The sequence below is a fragment of the Pelophylax lessonae genome (genome assembly GCF_965119305.1).
Source record: "Pelophylax lessonae genome assembly, chromosome: 4".
In the NCBI taxonomy this organism is placed as follows: domain Eukaryota; kingdom Metazoa; phylum Chordata; class Amphibia; order Anura; family Ranidae; genus Pelophylax; species Pelophylax lessonae.
In genome coordinates, this window is record NC_138771.1 from 144,064,702 (window position 1) to 144,083,738 (window position 19,037).

The 19,037-nt window shown below is 42.7% G+C and overlaps 1 protein-coding gene across 1 annotated transcript in view; it reads right to left on the reverse strand.

Moving 5' to 3' along the window:
* The window catches only part of GOLGB1 (golgin B1), an 88,679-nt gene that overhangs the window by 62,124 nt on the left and 7,518 nt on the right, over positions 1-19,037 (reverse strand). Inside the window, exons 2-3 of the mRNA XM_082255274.1 lie at positions 15,641-15,744; positions 11,553-11,720 (exon numbers count right to left, since the gene is read on the reverse strand). Of these exons, the coding sequence (XP_082111400.1) occupies positions 11,553-11,720; positions 15,641-15,727 (255 nt within the window). The 5' untranslated portion in view covers positions 15,728-15,744. The remainder of the gene's footprint in view (positions 1-11,552; positions 11,721-15,640; positions 15,745-19,037) is intronic.

A 19,037-nucleotide genomic window follows, 5' to 3' on the forward strand; every position in this document is an offset into this window, starting at 1 on the left:
GTATAAAAAAAAATTATAAAATTGGTCCTACTGTGTATGTATGTGAGTTAGGGACCTTAGATTGTAAGCTCCTTGAGGCCACGGACTGATGTGAATGTGCAATGTATATGTAAAGCGCTGCGTAAATTGACAGCGCTATATAAGTACCTTAAATAAATAAATAAAAATAAATAATAAGTCTGTTTTCCAACAGAACAAGTTGTCCTGCAGAGGCAGCAATTTAGGGTTAAGACAAATCATTTACAACTGACAGGGTAGCTTATAATGGTCAGCTTTTATTTAAAGTCTTTTTTCCCATAAGGAAACAAAAAACTGTTGCTGTAAGGCCTTAGTTACACAGTAAAACCCTGTAATTGAGGCACATTATTATCTGCCCCTCAACCGGTTGCTGCTCAGGCAGCGGCTGGGGGTGTACACAGACCACGCCTGCAATGCTTTCCGACATGAATTATATCCCCTGTTGCACTCGGTGGGCGACACCACCCGCCAAGTGCAACCCATTTAAGTGAATGGAGCCAGGCGGCAACAGCACGGTTGTCCGGTAATTAGGGAGATAAAACAGGCGGCGAGGAGGCACTACAACATCTCCTCATCGTCTGTCTATTGTGATCGGATAAAAAAAAAAAAAAAAAAAAAAAAGACTAAAAAACGAGGCCTAACCCTAGGTTCACACCTATGCTTTTTTAAGTGAGTTTTGCAGTTTGCAGAAATGTACTACAGTCCATTTAACATGGTTTCCTACGGTACACGTTCAGATCTATGTGTTTTTCAGCCGCTGCGTATTTGGAAAGGGTCAGGTTTTTTCCCCACAGCAGATTGCGTTTTGCGTGTAATAGACTTCAATGAACCCGTACTAAAAACACAAGTGTTGCGCTTGCTTTATTTTTCTCCTTAACAAACTGTGTAAAGCTGGTTGTTAAAGAACGGGCTGGGAACACCATACCCTACTCCAAGCATGCAGCCCTGCAGGTCAGGAAAGGGAGGGGGGTTAGCGAGCGCTCCATGCCCCTGAACCATACCAGGCCACATGCCCTTTAGCATGTTGATTGGGACAAGGGTCTCTCTCTTCCCCACAACCCGGGCCACTGGTTGTGGGGGCCTGCAGACAGGGGACTTATTTAACATAGGGGGCCCCAAGATCCCTCCCCCCTCCCCATGTGAATGAGTAGGTAGTAGCCCTACTCATTCACCATAAAAAAAAAAAGGGCTTTGTGTACAAAGAGACCGTAGGCAGTTTTTGACAAGTAATTTATATAAAAAAAAAAAAGACAAAAATGTCCGCTGCCACGTAAAAAAAAAAAAAGCTCCACTTGCGCCAACGGCTCCTGCCGTCTGCCAGTCCTTAAACAGCTAAGGGGTGGGACCAGCTAGTGACGTCACCTGTGGCACCGCCCCCTGCGATGTCACTGACCTTGCATGCTGGGTCGGTAACATCACAGGGGGGCAGGGTCCGCCAGTGATGTCCTCAGGTGGCCCGCCCCTTAGCTATTTAAGAGCTGTCAGACGGTGGAGCAGGCAGATGGCGGGAGCCTTTTTTTTTTTTTTTCAGGTCGGCGGCAGGCATAGCAATTGATGATGGATCTGCATCGACTATTTTTTTTTCTTTTTCCAATAAAGGACTTGCCAAAAACTCATGTTGTGCCTCTACTCGCATTTTAGGTGAATGGGTTCCTAGATTCCTATGAGGCTCCTGCCCGCAGACCCCCACAACCACTGACCAAGGTTGTGGGGAAGAAACCCTTGTCCCCATCAACAAAGAACCCCCCCATGTAGAGTACAAGTGGCCTGGTATGGTTCGGGGGTGGAGCTCCGCAGTCCCCTCCCCTTCGTGACCTGCAGGGCTGCATACTCAGAAAAGGGTCTGGTATAGATTTTTGTGAGGGGGCACAATTCATTTTTTTTCTTTTTGCACCCCGCTGGCAGTTGAAAACTCATCGGTTCTTAAGGAGGCGGTGACCGGCTTCCCGACCTGCTCCTTAATCATCAACCATTCACAGTTCGTTAGAGAAAAAAATAAAGCAAAAGTTATGAAAACTGCATGAAAAAGCGCTTTAAAAGGACAACTTCAAAAACGAAAAACACACCGCAAAACACTGGAAAAATGCAACAACCACAGCACCATAGATGTGAACCTAAGATTAACAATGCTGCTGTGCAAAACATGTTTTTTTTGTTCCTTCATCCAGGAGTATAGGCATTCTAATACACAAAGTGTGTTACTGGCTAGATCACCAGGTGAAAACAGGGGAAAAAGCATAAAAAAGAAAACGAATGCAGCCACCACATCTAAGGATTAGTAACTTGCAATAATATATATTACATTTTTGATATGGGGTTTATTATACCTTCAAGCATTGCCGGGAGGTCATGATAAATGGATTTTTGTAAGATCTTACCGTAAAATCCTTTTCTCTTAAGCTCATTGACAGACGTAGTCTTCTTGATTCTCAAGAGCTGGGTTATGTTGTCTCCGCAGGAGTAGGACTAGGCAGAAAGACAAAACGTTCTGGCTCCACCTTAGGGGCAGTCCCTGAGGGTATATCCTCCCTCTCTCTGCTACAGGGAATCAGTTCTGTTTTAAAGCAGTACAGAGAATTTAACCCAACCCAACTCAATGATAGAGGTGCGGGTACTACGTCTGTCAATGAGCTTAAGAGAAAAGGATTTTACGGTAAGATCTTACAAAAATCAATTTTTCTCTATCGCTCATTGACAGACGTAGTCTTCTTGATTCTCAAGAGCTGGGACATCCAGAAGCAGTGCCACAAATGAGGGGTGGGATTGACAAAATCAAATCCAATCTAGAAGGCCCAACCGGTGCCAAACTAGAAGTTTTAAAGGCTCATTATAAACAAAGAATGAGACTAAAGAAAAATTTTCCAACGGAAAAAACCCTCGAGGTAGACCACTGGTCTCCTCAAATTGCGGCCTGCAAAACCTTGCGGCCAAACGAGGCATCAGACGATGCCATTACATCAACTTTATAATGTTTAGTAAAGGTATGCACCGACGACCAGGTAGCCGCCTTGCACACCTGGACCACTGACGCCTGATGGCGAAAGGCCCATGACGCACTAAGCCTTAACAGGGAACGGGGGCTCCCGACCCTTAATAGAATAAGCCTGTACTACCGTCTGTCTGATCCACCTGGAAATGGTCGCGGCAGATGCAGGCAACCCCTTTTTGGGTCCATCTGGGATCACAAAAAGTGAATCCGTCTTGCGAAACGAGTCTGTCGTTTTCAAGTATACCCTGATCGCCCGGCTGATTCCCTGTAGCAGAGAGAGGGAGGATATACCCTCAGGGACTGCCCCTAAGGTGGAGCCAGAACGTTTTGTCTTTCTGCCTAGTCCTACTCCTGCGGAGACAACATAACCCAGCTCTTGAGAATCAAGAAGACTACGTCTGTCAATGAGCGATAGAGAAATACGGATGTCAAGTCTTCACCACCCTGCTTGGCATTGCTTTATCGATGGTCCATTTTGATTTGAAATACTGGTCTTCATCAGACCCTAGTATGTATAAACGTTAGGGTCCACATTTATCCTGTTTTGGTTATTTACCGTATTTATCGGCGTATAACACGCGCCGGCGTATAACACGCACCTCAATATTTGGAGAGAAATTTCAGGGAAAAAAGCTTAAATTTAAAATAAACAGCTTTGAACTCAGAACATTTTTTTTTTTTTTTTAAATCAAATGACATCTCACCAGTGCCCATGAATGCATCCTCATCAGCAGTGTCCAGCAATGAATCTTGATCAGCAGTGTCCATATATGCAGCCCATAAGCAGTGTCCATACATGCATTTTCCATATATGCAGCCCATAAGCAGTGTCCATACATGCAGTGTCCATATATGCAGCCCATAAGCAGTGTCCATACATGCAGTGTCCATATATGCAGCCCATAAGCAGTGTCCATACATGCAGTGTCCATATATGCAGCCCATAAGCAGTGTCCATACATGCAGTGTCCATATATGCAGCCTATCAGCAGTGTCCATACATGCAGTGTCCATATATGCAAACCATCAGCAGTGTCCATATATGCAGTGTCCATATATGCAGCGTCCATATATGCAGCCTCGCAAGCGCCATTGGAACTGTCCGAATATGTTTTAAAAACGGGCGGGAAGCAGCACCGAGAGCAGAAGGGGCGGGCCGGGCCGAGGAGAAGGAAGGACGAGCTGTCATAAGAGCAGAAGGGGGCGGGGCGGGCCTGGCCGAGGAGAAGGGAGAGCGAGCGAGCGCAGTCATCGGAAGTCCCGCCTCCTCTGCCGAGACGTGTGACGTCTGTCATAGGCGGGACTTCCGATGACTGCGCTCGCTCGCTCTTCTCCTCGGCCCGGCCCGCCCCCTTCTGCTCTAATAACAGCTAGTCCTTCCTTCTCCTCTGCCCGTCCCGCCCCTTCTGCTCTCGGCAATGTTTCCTGGCACTTTTTTTTTTTAATATCGGTGTATAACACGCACTGCTGCTTTTTCCTCCATTTTTAGGAGGAAAAAGTGCGTGTTATACGCCGATAAATACGGTAATTGCAAGGCTGCTTGCTTAAAATGTTTGTGTAATTCTATTCTTTTTCAGCACTGTATACATTAATTTTAGCAATGAACAATTGGCCATTTCAAGCCTTAAAGCGGAGTTCCACCCAAAAGTGGAACTTCCGCTTTAGGGAGTCCTGACCCCCCGACATGCCACATTTGGCATGTCATTTTTTGGGGGGGGGAGCGGTTATGTACAGAGTGAAAGGTTCATGGGTGCGCTGTGTACAGAGTGCAGGGTTGAGAAGTGCGCTACATACAGAGTGCAGGGCTTAAGGGTGTGTTGTGCACAGTGTGCATGGTTCATCTCTTTTTTACTGACTGTTCACATCTCACTTCCACCTCTCCCCCTGGGTTCGAGGGCCACATGAAATGGCTTGGTGGGCCGGAATCGGCCCGCGGGCCTTGTGTCTGACACACGTGATCTATGGTTTGAGAGACCATTATTTGAACTTCTATCCTTGATCACAGCCTCTCAAAACCAATAACTTTAGAATACTTGGTTGATCAATTCTTGTTATAGCAGTTTTACCGATTTATATTGGTTCCTTCCCGGTGATATGGTGGATCTATTTTAACTTTGAAGGTTTTACTCTGCGGTTAGTGTATATGGGTACAGTCCTTTGAGGTACTTTGGCATCTTTGGATTGTCGTTTGTACTTTTTTAGTGTTGTATAATATAAAGATGTGTGTGTGTCCACATTTTTGTTATGTTACAGCCTACCCCATAATGACAATGTGAAAGAAGTTTGTTTGTAATGTATTAGAAAAAAATCCCATGTACATAAGTAATCACGGCCTTTGCCATAACACTCATTAGCTCAGATGCATCCTTTTTCCACTAATCATCGTGAAGTTTTTTCTACAACTTGATTGGAGTTCACCTGTGGTAAATTCAGTTGACTGGATATTATCTGGAAAGGCACACACCTGTCTATACAAGGTCCCACAGTTAACAGTGCATATCAGAGCACAAACCAAAGCCATGAAGTCCAAGGAAATGTCTGTAGACCTTTGAGACATGATTGTATTGATGAACAAATATGGGGAATGGTACAGAAAAGATTTCTGCAGCATTGAAGGTCCCAACGAGCAGAGTGGCCTCCATCATCGATAAATGGAAGATATTTGGAACCACCAGGACTTCCTAGAGCGGGCCACCCGGCAAAACTGAGCGATCAGGGGAGAAGGGCCTTAGTCAGGGAAGTGACCAAGAGCCTGATAATCACTCTCACAGAGCTCCAGCGTTGCTCTGTGGAGAGAGGAGAACCTTCCAGAAGAACAACCATATCTGCAACACTCCACCAATCAGGCCTGTATGGTAGAGTAACCAGACGGAAGCCACTCCTCAGTAAAAAGGCACATGACAGCCTGCCTGGAATTTGCCCAAAGGCACCTAAAGGACTCTGAGACCATGAAAAAACAAAATTCTCTGGTCTGATGAAACAAAGGTTGAACTCTTTGGCCTGAATGAAAAGCGTCACGTCTTGAGGAAATCAGGCACTGCTCATCACCTGGCCAATACCATCCCTACAGTGAAGCATGGTGGTGGTAGCAGCATCATGCTGTGGGGATGTTTTTCAGTGGCAGCAACTGGGAGACTTGTCGGGATCGAGGGAAAAATGAATGTAGCAATGCACAAGGACATCCTTGATTAACACCTGCTCCAGAGTGCTCTGGACTTCAGTCTGGGGTGAACTTAGAACCTGGAAGATGAACCTTCCAACAGGACAACGACCTTAAGCACAAAGCCAAGATAACAAAGGAGTGGCTACAGGACAACTCAGTAAATGTCCTTGAGTGGCCCAGCCACAGCCCAGACTTGAACCCGACTGAACGTCTCTTCAGCGCACCAATGCTGTGCACCAACGCTCCCCATCCAACTTGATAGAGCTTAGGAAGTCCTGGAAAAAACTTCCCAAAATAGGTGTGCCAAGCTTGTATCATCATACTCAAAAGACTTGAGGCTGTAATTGGTGCCAAATGTGCTTCAACAAAGTATTGAGCAAAGGCTGTAAATACTTATGTACATGTCATTTTTTTTGTTTTTTATTTTTAATAAATTTGAAAAGATTTCAAACAAACTTCTTTCACAGTGTCATTATGGGGTATTGTTTGTAGAATTTTGAGGAAAATAATAAAATTTAATCAGTTTTGGAATAAGGCTGTAACATAAAATGTGGAAAAAGTAAAGCTCTGTAAATACTTTCTGGATGACCCTAGATGATGTCTTTGAAGACGAAATGCGTTTGATTTCTTACCATTCAGGCTATTGCATTATGATCTTCACTGGATGATGTTACAAGCGCTTGTTTATTGGGAATGATGTAAGTTTTCTACAATACATTTTGAAGATACAGTTTTACACTATGTGGAGCCTTTCTTTATCTCTATGGTCCAACGCACTGTTTTGACACCAATCTATGTGGATCGGATTCATCACATTGTTACGTGTAGAAAGGTTTGGAGTCTTCTAGTACCACTCCTGGACACATTCAAAATGTGGTTGCCTGTATGAGTAACTGAGTCCATATGTTCTGGTAAGCAGTCATCTTTACAAGTGGTGGAAGGTTTTCACATTGATGATTGGAGTGCAGAAGGTGGCACTACCCTGTTCTGAGATCATTCACTGCAATGGGATATACGTTTTCTATTCTGCAGACTTTATCCCCTTGAACTGCACTGTCATTTTATTATTGTTATTATATATATTTATTTCTTCACATTTTTTGTTCAGTTTATTATGGGATATTGATTTTGCGATTTGGTTTATAGCTGCACTTTCTTTGATTATCTTATTGGAAGATGTACCTCTTTTTATGCTTCCTACGCTCTTTTGGACCTCCTGTAATTTAAGGGGTCATTTGCTAAAGGTTAACAGATTTAATGCACTTGGGGGGGTGGAGTGAACATATTGGATTACTGCACGGCGTGAGGAGCACTTTGATGACCACCTAGGATTATTGCACTTGTTTGTTGCATAAAGCACAATATTTTTGTGAATGGAATAATTTTATATGACAACAGTGAGCATTATGATTTTTTAGTGATTATCATTTTGGGAAGAAACGGTAGACGAGAATCCTTTTAGGACTGAACGTTGCAGTTGATCAGGAGTGGTGGAACCCCCCTTTCCCTTCCTTGATGACCATTGCGCTTATTGACCTTTTCTGTTGTAGGAGGTCTATTTATGAAGGTGAGTGTTATTTGGGAGTGCACCTTGTGAATAATACCTCCTATGTGTTAGGAATCTTACTGAAGATAGAATTTTAAAGACATTTTTTGAATGGTGTAAACTTTTGTGTTTTGGGAATATTATGTGAATATATGACACTTTATGTTCATGGCAAGAATAAAGTATAGGTATTTGTGTTCTGTTCAGTAAAGAGTTATTAGTGCTGCACTGTTATTTTATTTTCCTTTTTACTTTTAATACAATGCAAATGCCACCCATACAAAAAAATAATATACCAAATATTGGGGTTAGATTTAGTCTACTAAAACGGTATGTTAAACAAGAAGGTGAGCTCAGTGTTCTAAAATACAGAAAACAATGCTTTCCAGGATACGTAAAAGGATATGATGGAAAAAACAGCAAAGTGTCAAGAAAAACAAAGCTGCTTCACAGCTTGTGCAAACAAAGTACACTGCATTTTCACAGCTATGATTTGTCTATATTGGATGCCTGATGAAATGGCTGGCATAGTGGTAAATGTAAAATACTGCAAATCCAAAAGAACACTATACTGTTTTTTGGTTCAATTTGTTTTAGTGTCGAGGCCCGTCTATTCCTAGTGGCCTTACTCACTAAATAATTCAAACATGGGACCACCTGACATCCAAACTTAGTCTATCTAAACCTTTAGAGCCTATGACCCCCTTTTTTTTTTGAGACCCTGGCCTTTCTGCTGGCTTTATGTGCAGCGGGGTTCAGGCCCTGGCAAAGGGCAGAGCATAGAGGACTCGCTCAAGTTCTTTGAGCAGAATGGTCACGTACAACTAATTTAACTTAACACAGAGGCTTCAGGGACAAGTAGTAATGTCCTATATTCGTGCTAGCCCTTCGGTACCGGACATTCTTGCCGAGCCAATGGGACTCGAGTTCTTACAGGATGATCCCCCCCCCCCCACTCATGTGGTTTCTCAACTTTATTCTTTAACATTCTTTCGCCTGACCTCCCACACTATATGCAAGTCCTGGAATCAGAGCTCAGTCATACTATCTCTCTCTCAGACTGACAAAAATGCTTAATCTTAACCCACAAACTCTCCCTAGCCACTATGAATAAAGAAAAAGGGTTTAAACTGGTGACCAGATGGTACAGATGCCCATTGACTATTCACCATTTTAATCCATCATTACCAGACACATGCTGGCGTTGCCGTGACTCCAAAAGAACTAGGCTCCATATCTGGAAGGATTGCCCCCCTGTAAAGAGATTTTGGCAACAAATCTTTGAATTATACTGTAAGCTGATGGCAACCTCTAACCAACCCTCACCCGAAGTAGCCCTCTTGTCTATGCCCCCTTGACCATTCAAATCTGTAAAGAAAGACATCTTGCGACACTTCCTGGCTATGGCCAGGGTAGTTACTCCCCACTTCTGGAGGTCAACGGTCATGCCTTCCCTGGTGGACTGGGCGATTGAAGTGGACGCTATAAGAGCCCTGGAACGTCTGTTGGTTTAGGAAGCTAGAAAGGACGATCAGTTCTCTCTCACATGGACTGCATGATCCATGTTCCGTTACTCATCAGAATTTGTGTGTCTTGGGCTGAAAGTTAACCGGATACCATCCACTCTAAGCCATGTTGGAGTGTACCCTAACCCTGCCTTCCTAACACTACTTTTCCTTTATTCGCCTTCTATTTCTTTCTTAGTCTAAGTAATTTTTTGGGGCCTTTTTTCCACACAATATGCAGGATATCATTGTTCATCTACGACAAAGCTTTAGCGAACGTAGCTATCTTTGATGCTAATATTGGTGCCTCGCACCCCCTTTTCTGTCCAATATCTCCCTGCTTTTCTGCATTTGCCTAAATCTCTCCAGTAGTCAAATGTTTCAGACTGATTTGTAATTCAGAGACTATATTTTTCCTACCCTATGTTATTCATTATAACTTAATGCTTGTACTTTATGGATGTATGCCTTTACCTGTATTTTTTTCAATAAAATCAGATTGAACAATTTGTTTTAGTTATTTTTTTATGCTGTTGAACTTTTATTATATAAGCAGTAAAAACAGACATAAAATCTTTGCTTCACAAATAAACATTTCAGGCCACTTACACACAGACACCTGAGCATATACATCTTAAATTCCTGATCTTTGTGAGCTGTGGTCATGGATTTTTGAAGCTGCTTATCTCAGTTCAAGGGCTCCCTTCTTTGGACTTCAGCTACCCAATGGGCTTTGCTGGTAGTCTTCCCACACTTTGGCTGAATCATTGGGCTATTACAACTATTTATACCATCATCTGAACCTATCACATGGATCTCCACTGTTCGGTTGCTTTTATTATTGTGCAAGCAAGATATTTGTCATACAAACGCAGTTAATAGAGACACTGTAAGCTAAAAAGTACCCCTGAGGAAGAAGTATTACACTTTGAAACGCGTTGGGTCCCTGCTTCTACAGTACTCACGTTGTCTGCAACATTTGTATTTTCATAACTGCTTGCCATGCTTTTATATGTATGAACTTATCTTTTCAATAAAATTTATTTTGTATTATACTATACTATTGTATTTTCACTAGAGTGCCTGAAAAGTCCCACCATAGGGGTACCCCCTTTTTCTGCATTTACATCTTAAATTCCGGTATACTTCTCTCATCCAGAAAGCCCAATTTCTGCGTACAGCCATCCTTTGACAATGCATAGCTGTGCATGGCTGTACTCGAGTATATACCAGTGCTTGTGCAAACAATAGTGTATGCAAAAAAAATAATAAAAGTTTTTTTTTTTTATTTATTTAACCCTTTCTTCTCCTGCACGTGATCTACATCCAGTCTCTATGTGGTTTATTTAATAAAGCTGGAGTGTGCTTAATCAGGCTCACTTCTGCATAGAAACCAATCAGCTTCCAGTTTTTATTGCCAAAGCTTAACTGACCAGCTGAGGTTAGAAGCGGATTGGTTTCTATGCAGAAGTGAGCCTAATTTTGCACTCTCCATCTTTGGTAAATAAACCCCTATGGGACCTGTGTATTAACCCCTTTCTCCATTAACTCCATCTCCATCCTCCTACTGTATGTGATCCTTTACATTCAATCTTTCACTTCCTCCTCCTTCTGTGTTTTACCAGTACTTTTTTTTTTTTTTTACCGGTACTTTTAATCTATCTATTGTACCATTACCACGCTCCATGTTTCAACCCCCTCAATACCACCATGCAAACCATTGTTGCAAAAAAATAGATCACCTTGGGGGTGTCTTCATTTAAAAAAGTTTTTTTTGGTATTTGTTTTTATCTATAGATTTCTTTTTAGGATAGAATAATTGTCATCCATACTATCACAGCACTGAAAACTGGAAAATTGTCTGGGAAGGACAATACTGAAGTGGTTAATTATTTTAAAATTTACCATCTCTGTCTTGCTCTCAGGTGCCAAGCAAAGAGCACTGATGATAATGTGAAAAGGACAGAAACCAATGGAATCCAATCAGATGTCCAACAGATCCCTTAGATGAGGACTACTGCTTGGGTGCTATGGGGTACTACTCATTATAGCTCTTTGCATTGCCTTGCTGAATATGTCTGGATCACATTTAGAGACAAGAACACATAGAGCAGCCCATAAAAAAAAAAAAAACGCAAGGTGTGGGAACGCACAAGAATGCGAGTGTGCTCAGACCCACCTCCTGGTGTGCACGAGCTCTCAGACTGGTGTGACCAGAGAATGTGCACAATTCTAAATGGTGCCCTTGATTGAATAAAGGTTGATAAATTTTGCTTTAGGTAACTATATAGTCCTTTTAAATCTATTGATCAGTTTGGCAAACCATTGTACCTTGTGCTGTGTTTCCTTCTGCTGAAGCTCAGTGTCCTTTTGCTGGATCTCTGCATCCTTTTGCTGGATGAGCTCCTTCAGCTGAATCACCAATTGCTCATAGTGAGCCATTGTTTCCATCTGGTCCTCTGACATTTTCTCCACTGAACCAGATTCTGCCACTGGGTCCTGTAAAATGTAAAACATAGACTTGTCACTGAGGGCGTTTCCATCAGCATTTCCAGCCAACGGAGTTCAAATATCTCAGAAATTCCTATTGCTTTCTTTTATAGTCTCAGTATTGGGAAATGAAATTGTATCAATGTCGTGTAATGTAAAGAGGTCTATATAAAAGCAGACCGACGACTATAAAAACAAGCTGTGAACTTGTGAGGCAGGGACAGATGTTAATGATTCAGCAATCTCTGTAATTTGCAGAAGAAAGAAAGTTCAAACACAACATACATTAACGAAAAAAAATATTAATAATAATAAATATATACAGTATATATTGTCAAAATACATATTACTGTTCATATTCTTGGGAACAATGCGCGATTAGTTGTTGATGCACATAATAATGAGTCATAAAAACGTAGTCAATTATTGACATGAAAACATTTTCTTTGTATAGTACAGGTATGGGATCTCTATTATGGGATAGCCTGCTCATGTCTACTTCACTTGATACCGTGCCGCTCACTGATTTTAACAGTGAAAACAATAGCAAGGAACTTTTAGATTGCACCAGTAAATCAGCTGTAATGTGTGGCAGCCATGCCAATCCCAAAAGGGTTTGTAAAACCTTAGAATTACATTTAAGCCTCATGTACACAAGCTTATGAAAATAAGCAGATTTTTTTAATTTGGCAGAAAACAATAAGCATGCACGAGCCCTTATGTGCGTATGGCGATTGACTGTAAATGCATTCAACTGGCCAGAATATAAAACGTATAATATTCCTGTAAAGGTCTACGTGTGCATGGCTACATAGGTAGAGGTGAGTTAAATGGGGGGGGGGGGGGGGGGGGAATGTTGAATGCCTGTATAAGTGACGTTTTTTTAACTCCATGTGCATGCAGGCTTAGAGGACAGTGGCTTCAGTTCCCAGACTGACCTTTCAGGCTACATGATATCTTTGGGGTTGTTTTGCTTTTAATATTTACCAGCAATAAGGTGTCTGTTCATTTAACAGGGTAAAAAAGAAAATGAATGACTGAAATGTATAGTGCAGCAACATTTGGTAATGAACTTCACAGGCATAGGGTCAGTCAAAGTAGTGAACAGATGCGACATCAGGCAGTGGAGATGTATATGGATGTAGCACTGGTCAGGGGAAGAGTGTGCAATCGCAGCACTCTATATTGTTATGTGAGAATATACAGGTTTATCTTTTTCATTTTACTGTATTTTAAATTATTTTAACCCTACCTGTATTCCATATATGCAGTATGCATATTGAAAGGAAGCTGGGTATTGAAGAGATGCTCTTGACCAGGGAGAAGGGAGAGAACTGATCCAGCGGGGAAGAATGCTGGATCGATATAGTTAAAGGGGTTGTAAAGTCAGAAGGTTTTTTATCTTAACGCATGCTATGCATCAAGATAAAAAGCCTTATGTGTGCAGCAGCCCTCCTCATACTTACCTGAACCCCCTCCCTATCCAGCGATGTTAACGAGTGCTTCAGCCATCCGAGACTCTCTCTCCTGATTGGCGGAACCATTGGCTCTGCTGCTTGCTGTGGGGCCACTCAACAGGAGGGTGGGGCCAGGAGCTCCAGCCAGGGACCCAAGAAGAGGAGGATCAGGGCTGCCCTGTGCAAAACCACTGCACAGAGCAGGGTAGTATAATATTTTTGCTATTTTAATAGAAAAAAAAACAAGACTTTACAATCACTGTAAGCATTTAGGGGGAGCACAGAAGGTGGTAGAACGGGAATGCATTAAAACAGTTTTACCCTCAGAACCACTTTCACTTCTCTCTGACACTTTGGGTTGTGGGTGGGCTTGACTACCATCTGGAGTGCCAGAGAGAAGAGGCTTCAGAGGATCGGTTGCACAGCATGGAGGAAGTCATCCAGAACAAGGAATAAGGAATTATATCCTAATCCTCCACCCCGAGACTTCAAAATCATTTAACACTTGCAGTGCAGGGGAGCCCCCACTGCAAGAACGTTTTTTGTCTGGAGCCTGGAGTGGAGCTTTAAATTATTTGAAGAAAACATTTTTTTTCAGGCGCCTTAAAAAATGACCATTGGTCCCAACAACAATGCAGGACATAAAAGTTAATATATAATTGACCAATAAAAAAAGGAGTGTCTGAACTGTGTCATCACAGATCTGCTATATAAACCTAGAAGCATGGAAAGCGCTTAAAGATGATTTTGCAGCCAGCACTACTGATGAGCTATAAAATCACCTTTTATATCTAATCTTTTGCCATCAGTTCATTGTGAAGAGTTGGAAAACTCTAAGATTAGAAGTGACTTTGGACATAACTAGCCATCCTGCATTTATAGAATCATACACAATAGGAAAGCTCCATTTCTATGCCCAATGTCTTCAATGGGCACCTCGTTTTGTAAAAGTACAAAGTTTCTGTTTTACCTTTCATACATTAGACATGTCTCCTAGCTGATGAAGGCAGTGCTTTCCTTCATTCTCTGTACAATAGGTACGGTATGGCTTTTAATGACCATGACTGGGTATGATGTGAGCAAACCAGGCTGTCTTTTATTCAGAAGGAACAAAAATACAACTAAATCATCCTGATAAAGGATGTTAACATACGGTACACGTTTTAGATATCCACAGTACCTAAAATAGTTACTGCAAATACTTTCCCCAGGACAAACTTTGGGAAATACAAATTATAGTTTAAAAGCCCCATCACACTCGTGATCGGTGGCAATGCCGCTAAAACACATGCATCACCGGGTCTGTGTGCAGTGCTCTGCTATTCATTGTGATTGACACTGCAACTCATTGTACAATAGAGCCCAACGCACTGCAGTGCTTTACTATGCATATACCATTTCTAGTAGTGTGCTGCTTTTAAATAAAAGGGTCATGTACCTAATTTTTTAAGCTCCAAAAAACAATAAGGTGTGACCACCCTTCTCCTGCGCTTGGTATCCAAACCCCTCGACCACACTCCTCACAGGACTGACAACTGGCTTCTCAGATGGCTAGGGTCTTGCTGCCCATATCGGACTGGGGTAGTCCACCGGTACTAGAAGCAAAGAAAACAAAAAAGGGCGCACTGACCTAGCGCATTATCCTCAATAAAAGGCTTTATTATGTAACATTAAAAAATGGCTACTCACAGACGTAGATAAAAGTATATCATATCAAGCTAGATTGCTCAAATGTCCGGGTTTAGTCCATATAATCGTCCATAACCGATGAAATGACGGCTGACGCGTTTCGAGGTCTAGCCTCTTCCTCAGAGCTCTTATCTACGTCTGTGAGTAGCCATTTTTTAATGTTACATAATAAAGCCTTTTATTGAGGATAATGCGCTAGGTCGGTGCGCCCTTTTTTGTTTTCTTTACCTAATTTTTTAACCCTATTGGCAGCCCATTCATTACACAGGTAAATGTTTGTGCATTAATACACCACAAAGGAAAGTAAAGTGTGAATAGGGCGTCAGTGCCATCTCAACAGCATTATAAGCCCCCGGGCAATGCAGTGCACTGGGGCCCTGCCTCCACAATCACCCACGAGAATAAAAATGCAAATTATTGATAAGGCTATACAGTATTTATTGGTACAGCAGTGCCAGGCTCATGACAGCTTCCAAGTTGGGCGGCTGGGTCCGGTGAACACACACACACGGACGGGAGTCAGACTCAACTGTCCTGTGTGCGCCTGTTCCCTAGTGGCCTGACAGCAGCGCAGGGCAGACAGGAGCTTGCCAACTACTAAGTTCGGCGGGAGGAGTCGGGACTAAAGCTTGGCTGGGGATGGGTCACTGGGCAGGTGGGGCCCCCGGGCAACTGCCCAGCGTGCCCATTCGGTAAGACAGCCCTGTAGGGCGTAAGTCAATTTTTGCATGACTGGAATAGTATTTATTTACCTACAAGACTATAAATTACAACATCACTCACAGACACCTGTACATTTTCAGTTCCCTCTCCATCTCCAGACAGTTCATGTAGGACTGTGTTAGCAAGGCCAGACAGACGACTCAACATTCCGAGCTGAATCCGGCCTGAAAAGCAAGAATCCGTTTGTTAGCACAATACAAAAAACAGGTGTATCAAAACAGCACAATTACAACTTTATAGTGAAAGAAATAGCAAATGAATGCCTATTCTCTGAGAAAGTGGATTTATTAGTCTTACCATTCTCTATCTGGTTTTGTTTTTTTTTGTTTAATATCTGTTTATTAAAGAAAAATGATGACAAACAGAAAAGGTATAAAGACCATATATAATGTCTATGACAGGTATGAAAACAGATAAGTATCACCCAAAGACCAGCAGGGATGTCAAACTCAAGAGAGTGAGGCATAATAATGTACAATAATAACCTGGGTTAGGGTGAGCATTAAAGGGTAAAAATTAAACAATCTTTATATTAGATAAGAAAAAGGGTATATGTAAAGAGAGAGCGGAGAACGAAAAGGGAAGGAGGAAGTGTAGAGGAGGTGAAACAAGGGAGGTAGAAAGAGCAAGGGCAGGGTGAAGAAGGGCTGCTGGTGACGGGTGGATTGACCAACCGTGAAAATAAAACAAGAAAAATTAAAAACTCAAAGATCTCAATGGCAATCAAGACACTATATGTTAAAGACCGAGAACGTAGGACTTATTGCTAAGATGGTCAATAGAAGATACAGGCATGATAGCTTTATACTAGTGATCGACCAATATCAGTTATTCGTTGCCGATACCGATATTTTGGCCAATGCATATCGGTATCGTCTCATATGGCCCGATATGTTTGTACATTTAAAAAAAAAACAAAACATTTTTTTTTATTTTTTTGGCGGGTACTTTTGTGGAGGGATCTGGGGGTCTAAAACCCCAAACCCCTCCTCTGCACTTAAAAGCATTCAAAACGCCAAGTTTGGCTGTTTTGAATGCTGTAATTCTTTTTTAATCTGGCGCCAGACAGTACCCGGAAGTGATGTCACTCATGACATCACTTCCGGGTTTTTGCATGGAGACCCGATCAGACCCGAATGTGGCTTTGATCGGGTCTTCGGCGGTCGTCTCCGGTGGGACGGCAGACCCGGGCGAGCTGCGGAAGGTGGTGGGGGGGGGGGGGGACGTCCCCTCCTTCTCCTTGTAATGACAGCCAAGCGGCTTCTCAGCTGCATCGGTTGTCATTGCATGACAGCCGACCGTCGGCTATGGACGCCAGTCCCGGGGTGATGCCTCTAGCTGCAGGCATCACTCTGATACAAGCACTTTCCTGAAATATCGGCAATATCTGTAACCTCCGGGGCCTTTTCCGATATATCGGGAAAAGTGCATATCGGCCCTTGATATATCGGTTTTGCCGATAATCCGTCGATCCCTACTTTATATCAAAAAGAGGTTTTGAATTCGAACCAGTGGACCCATATTTTGGTGTGGCGGTTAACTTTGGCTATATAGGTGAGTGCTAGCAGACAAACTTCCTCTACTTTTTGCAACCATTGTCACAATAAGGAGACCGTAGGTTGGCCCCAAAGAGCCGGGGTAAGGGCCTTTGCTGTGTTCATAGGATGGGGAGTAAGGGAACGTTTATATGGGGCGACGGAGATACCGTGTAGTAGTATCATCCATGGATCAGAGGGAAGGGAAAGTTTAGTTATTTGGTTTATGAATCTAATGACTTCTGACCAGTAAGGCCAAATTAACGGGCAGGTCCACAAAATATGAGAATTAAAGGCAGTGTTCCAAAATTCCTCCAGCATACCGGGGAATTGGAGGGGAACATATGTAATTTGAGTAGGGAGTAATGCCCTCTGGTTAAAAGTTTGTAGTTGGTTTCTGCCATTTTGTTGGCGATTGAGGAAGTATGGGAGAGAAGCAAGATTTTGTCTATCTGGTTTAGTTAAAGTGGTACTAAACCCAGGACCCTGCATTCACTATATCTGGTCTCCCACAGTACACAGAAGATGGAAATGCAATAGTTTTAGTAAATATAAATTGCTAAATACCTTTTCTCATCAGCAGTATATAGCAGTCTTGGGACTTCTATCAGAGTCTGACCGAGCACTGGTTAAAGCTTGTAGTAGGAGTTTTCATTCTCTTCTAACTGTTCTATGAGGCTGCATGACACCTGACTTTCTCTCTGGACAGTGCTGATTGGCCTTGTTCTGATCACATGCACCCTCCCAAAAAAAAAAAAAAACCCACAACTCTCTAGCAATACATACCAAACTGAGAATGTGCAGAGTGCCTCCTAGGGCTCTGTACTATCAGCAGATGGATTGGGGACAGTAAAAGAAGGGGAGGATTAAACAAACCAAGATCAAACAGCCTTTTTTGCAGAGGAGTAGCAAGCACTACTGTTATACTCCTTAGGTTCCACAGTGAGCATAACAAGCATGCTTTACTGCATATACAGACTGATTTTACTGTTGTGGGTTTAGTAACACTTTAATGGTGTATCGTAGTGGAAATAACAGAGCTAGAAAAATACAGAATAGTACAAGTGGTAATGTGAAGTGCAACAGCGGTGGTAAGAAAGTGCCAATGCCATAGAGCAAGCGCAAGTGCCATAGAGCAACAGCAACTACTGTGCAGTTTACCACCCCTTGTAGATGCAGTGGGGAAACATATAATGTGTCTTCTGTATTCTTCTCTTAGGCTCCGTTCACATGTCAGCGTATGGATCGCGGCGCGATTCCGCCCGCAATCCGGAGATTATTGCAAATCGCGGGACGCCTGTGCGTTGCCCGTGATTTGCAATAGCCCCCCAAACGCTGAGCGATGTTGCCGCGATTTCCGCCTGCCGAATCGCGGTAACATCGCGCAAAAAAAATCGTGGGACGCAATACGCTCCAAAAGAAGCTCTTGTACTTTTTTGGGTGTAATGCGTCCCGCGATTTTTTTTTGCGCAATGTTACCGCGATTCGGCAGGCGGAAATCGCGGCAACATCGCTCAGCGTTTGGGGGGCTATTGCAATTCACGGGCAACGCACAGGCGTCCCGCGATTTGCAATAATCTCCAGATCTGCCCGCGATCCATACGCTGACATGTGAACGGAGCCTTACTAAGCCTCAGCTTCTCCATTTCAAAGTTTGAAAAGAAATGAAGAAACTGATTATCAAGAGAAAAACACAAACTAAGCTTCTTTTAGATACTTCATACACAAGGCCTGCTAGGACTTGTCAGTCATCCCCTCAGGACCAGAATTTGAGATGCAATGCCCTTGGGAATGGGTTCTAAACTAGTCCAAGTGTATCCCAGGGGAGTGACATCTAACCGGATCATAGGAATCTTCGGCTGTCTACATTCGTCATCAGTATTATATGAATGATATATAAAAAGGAAACTTAGTCTTTTCAA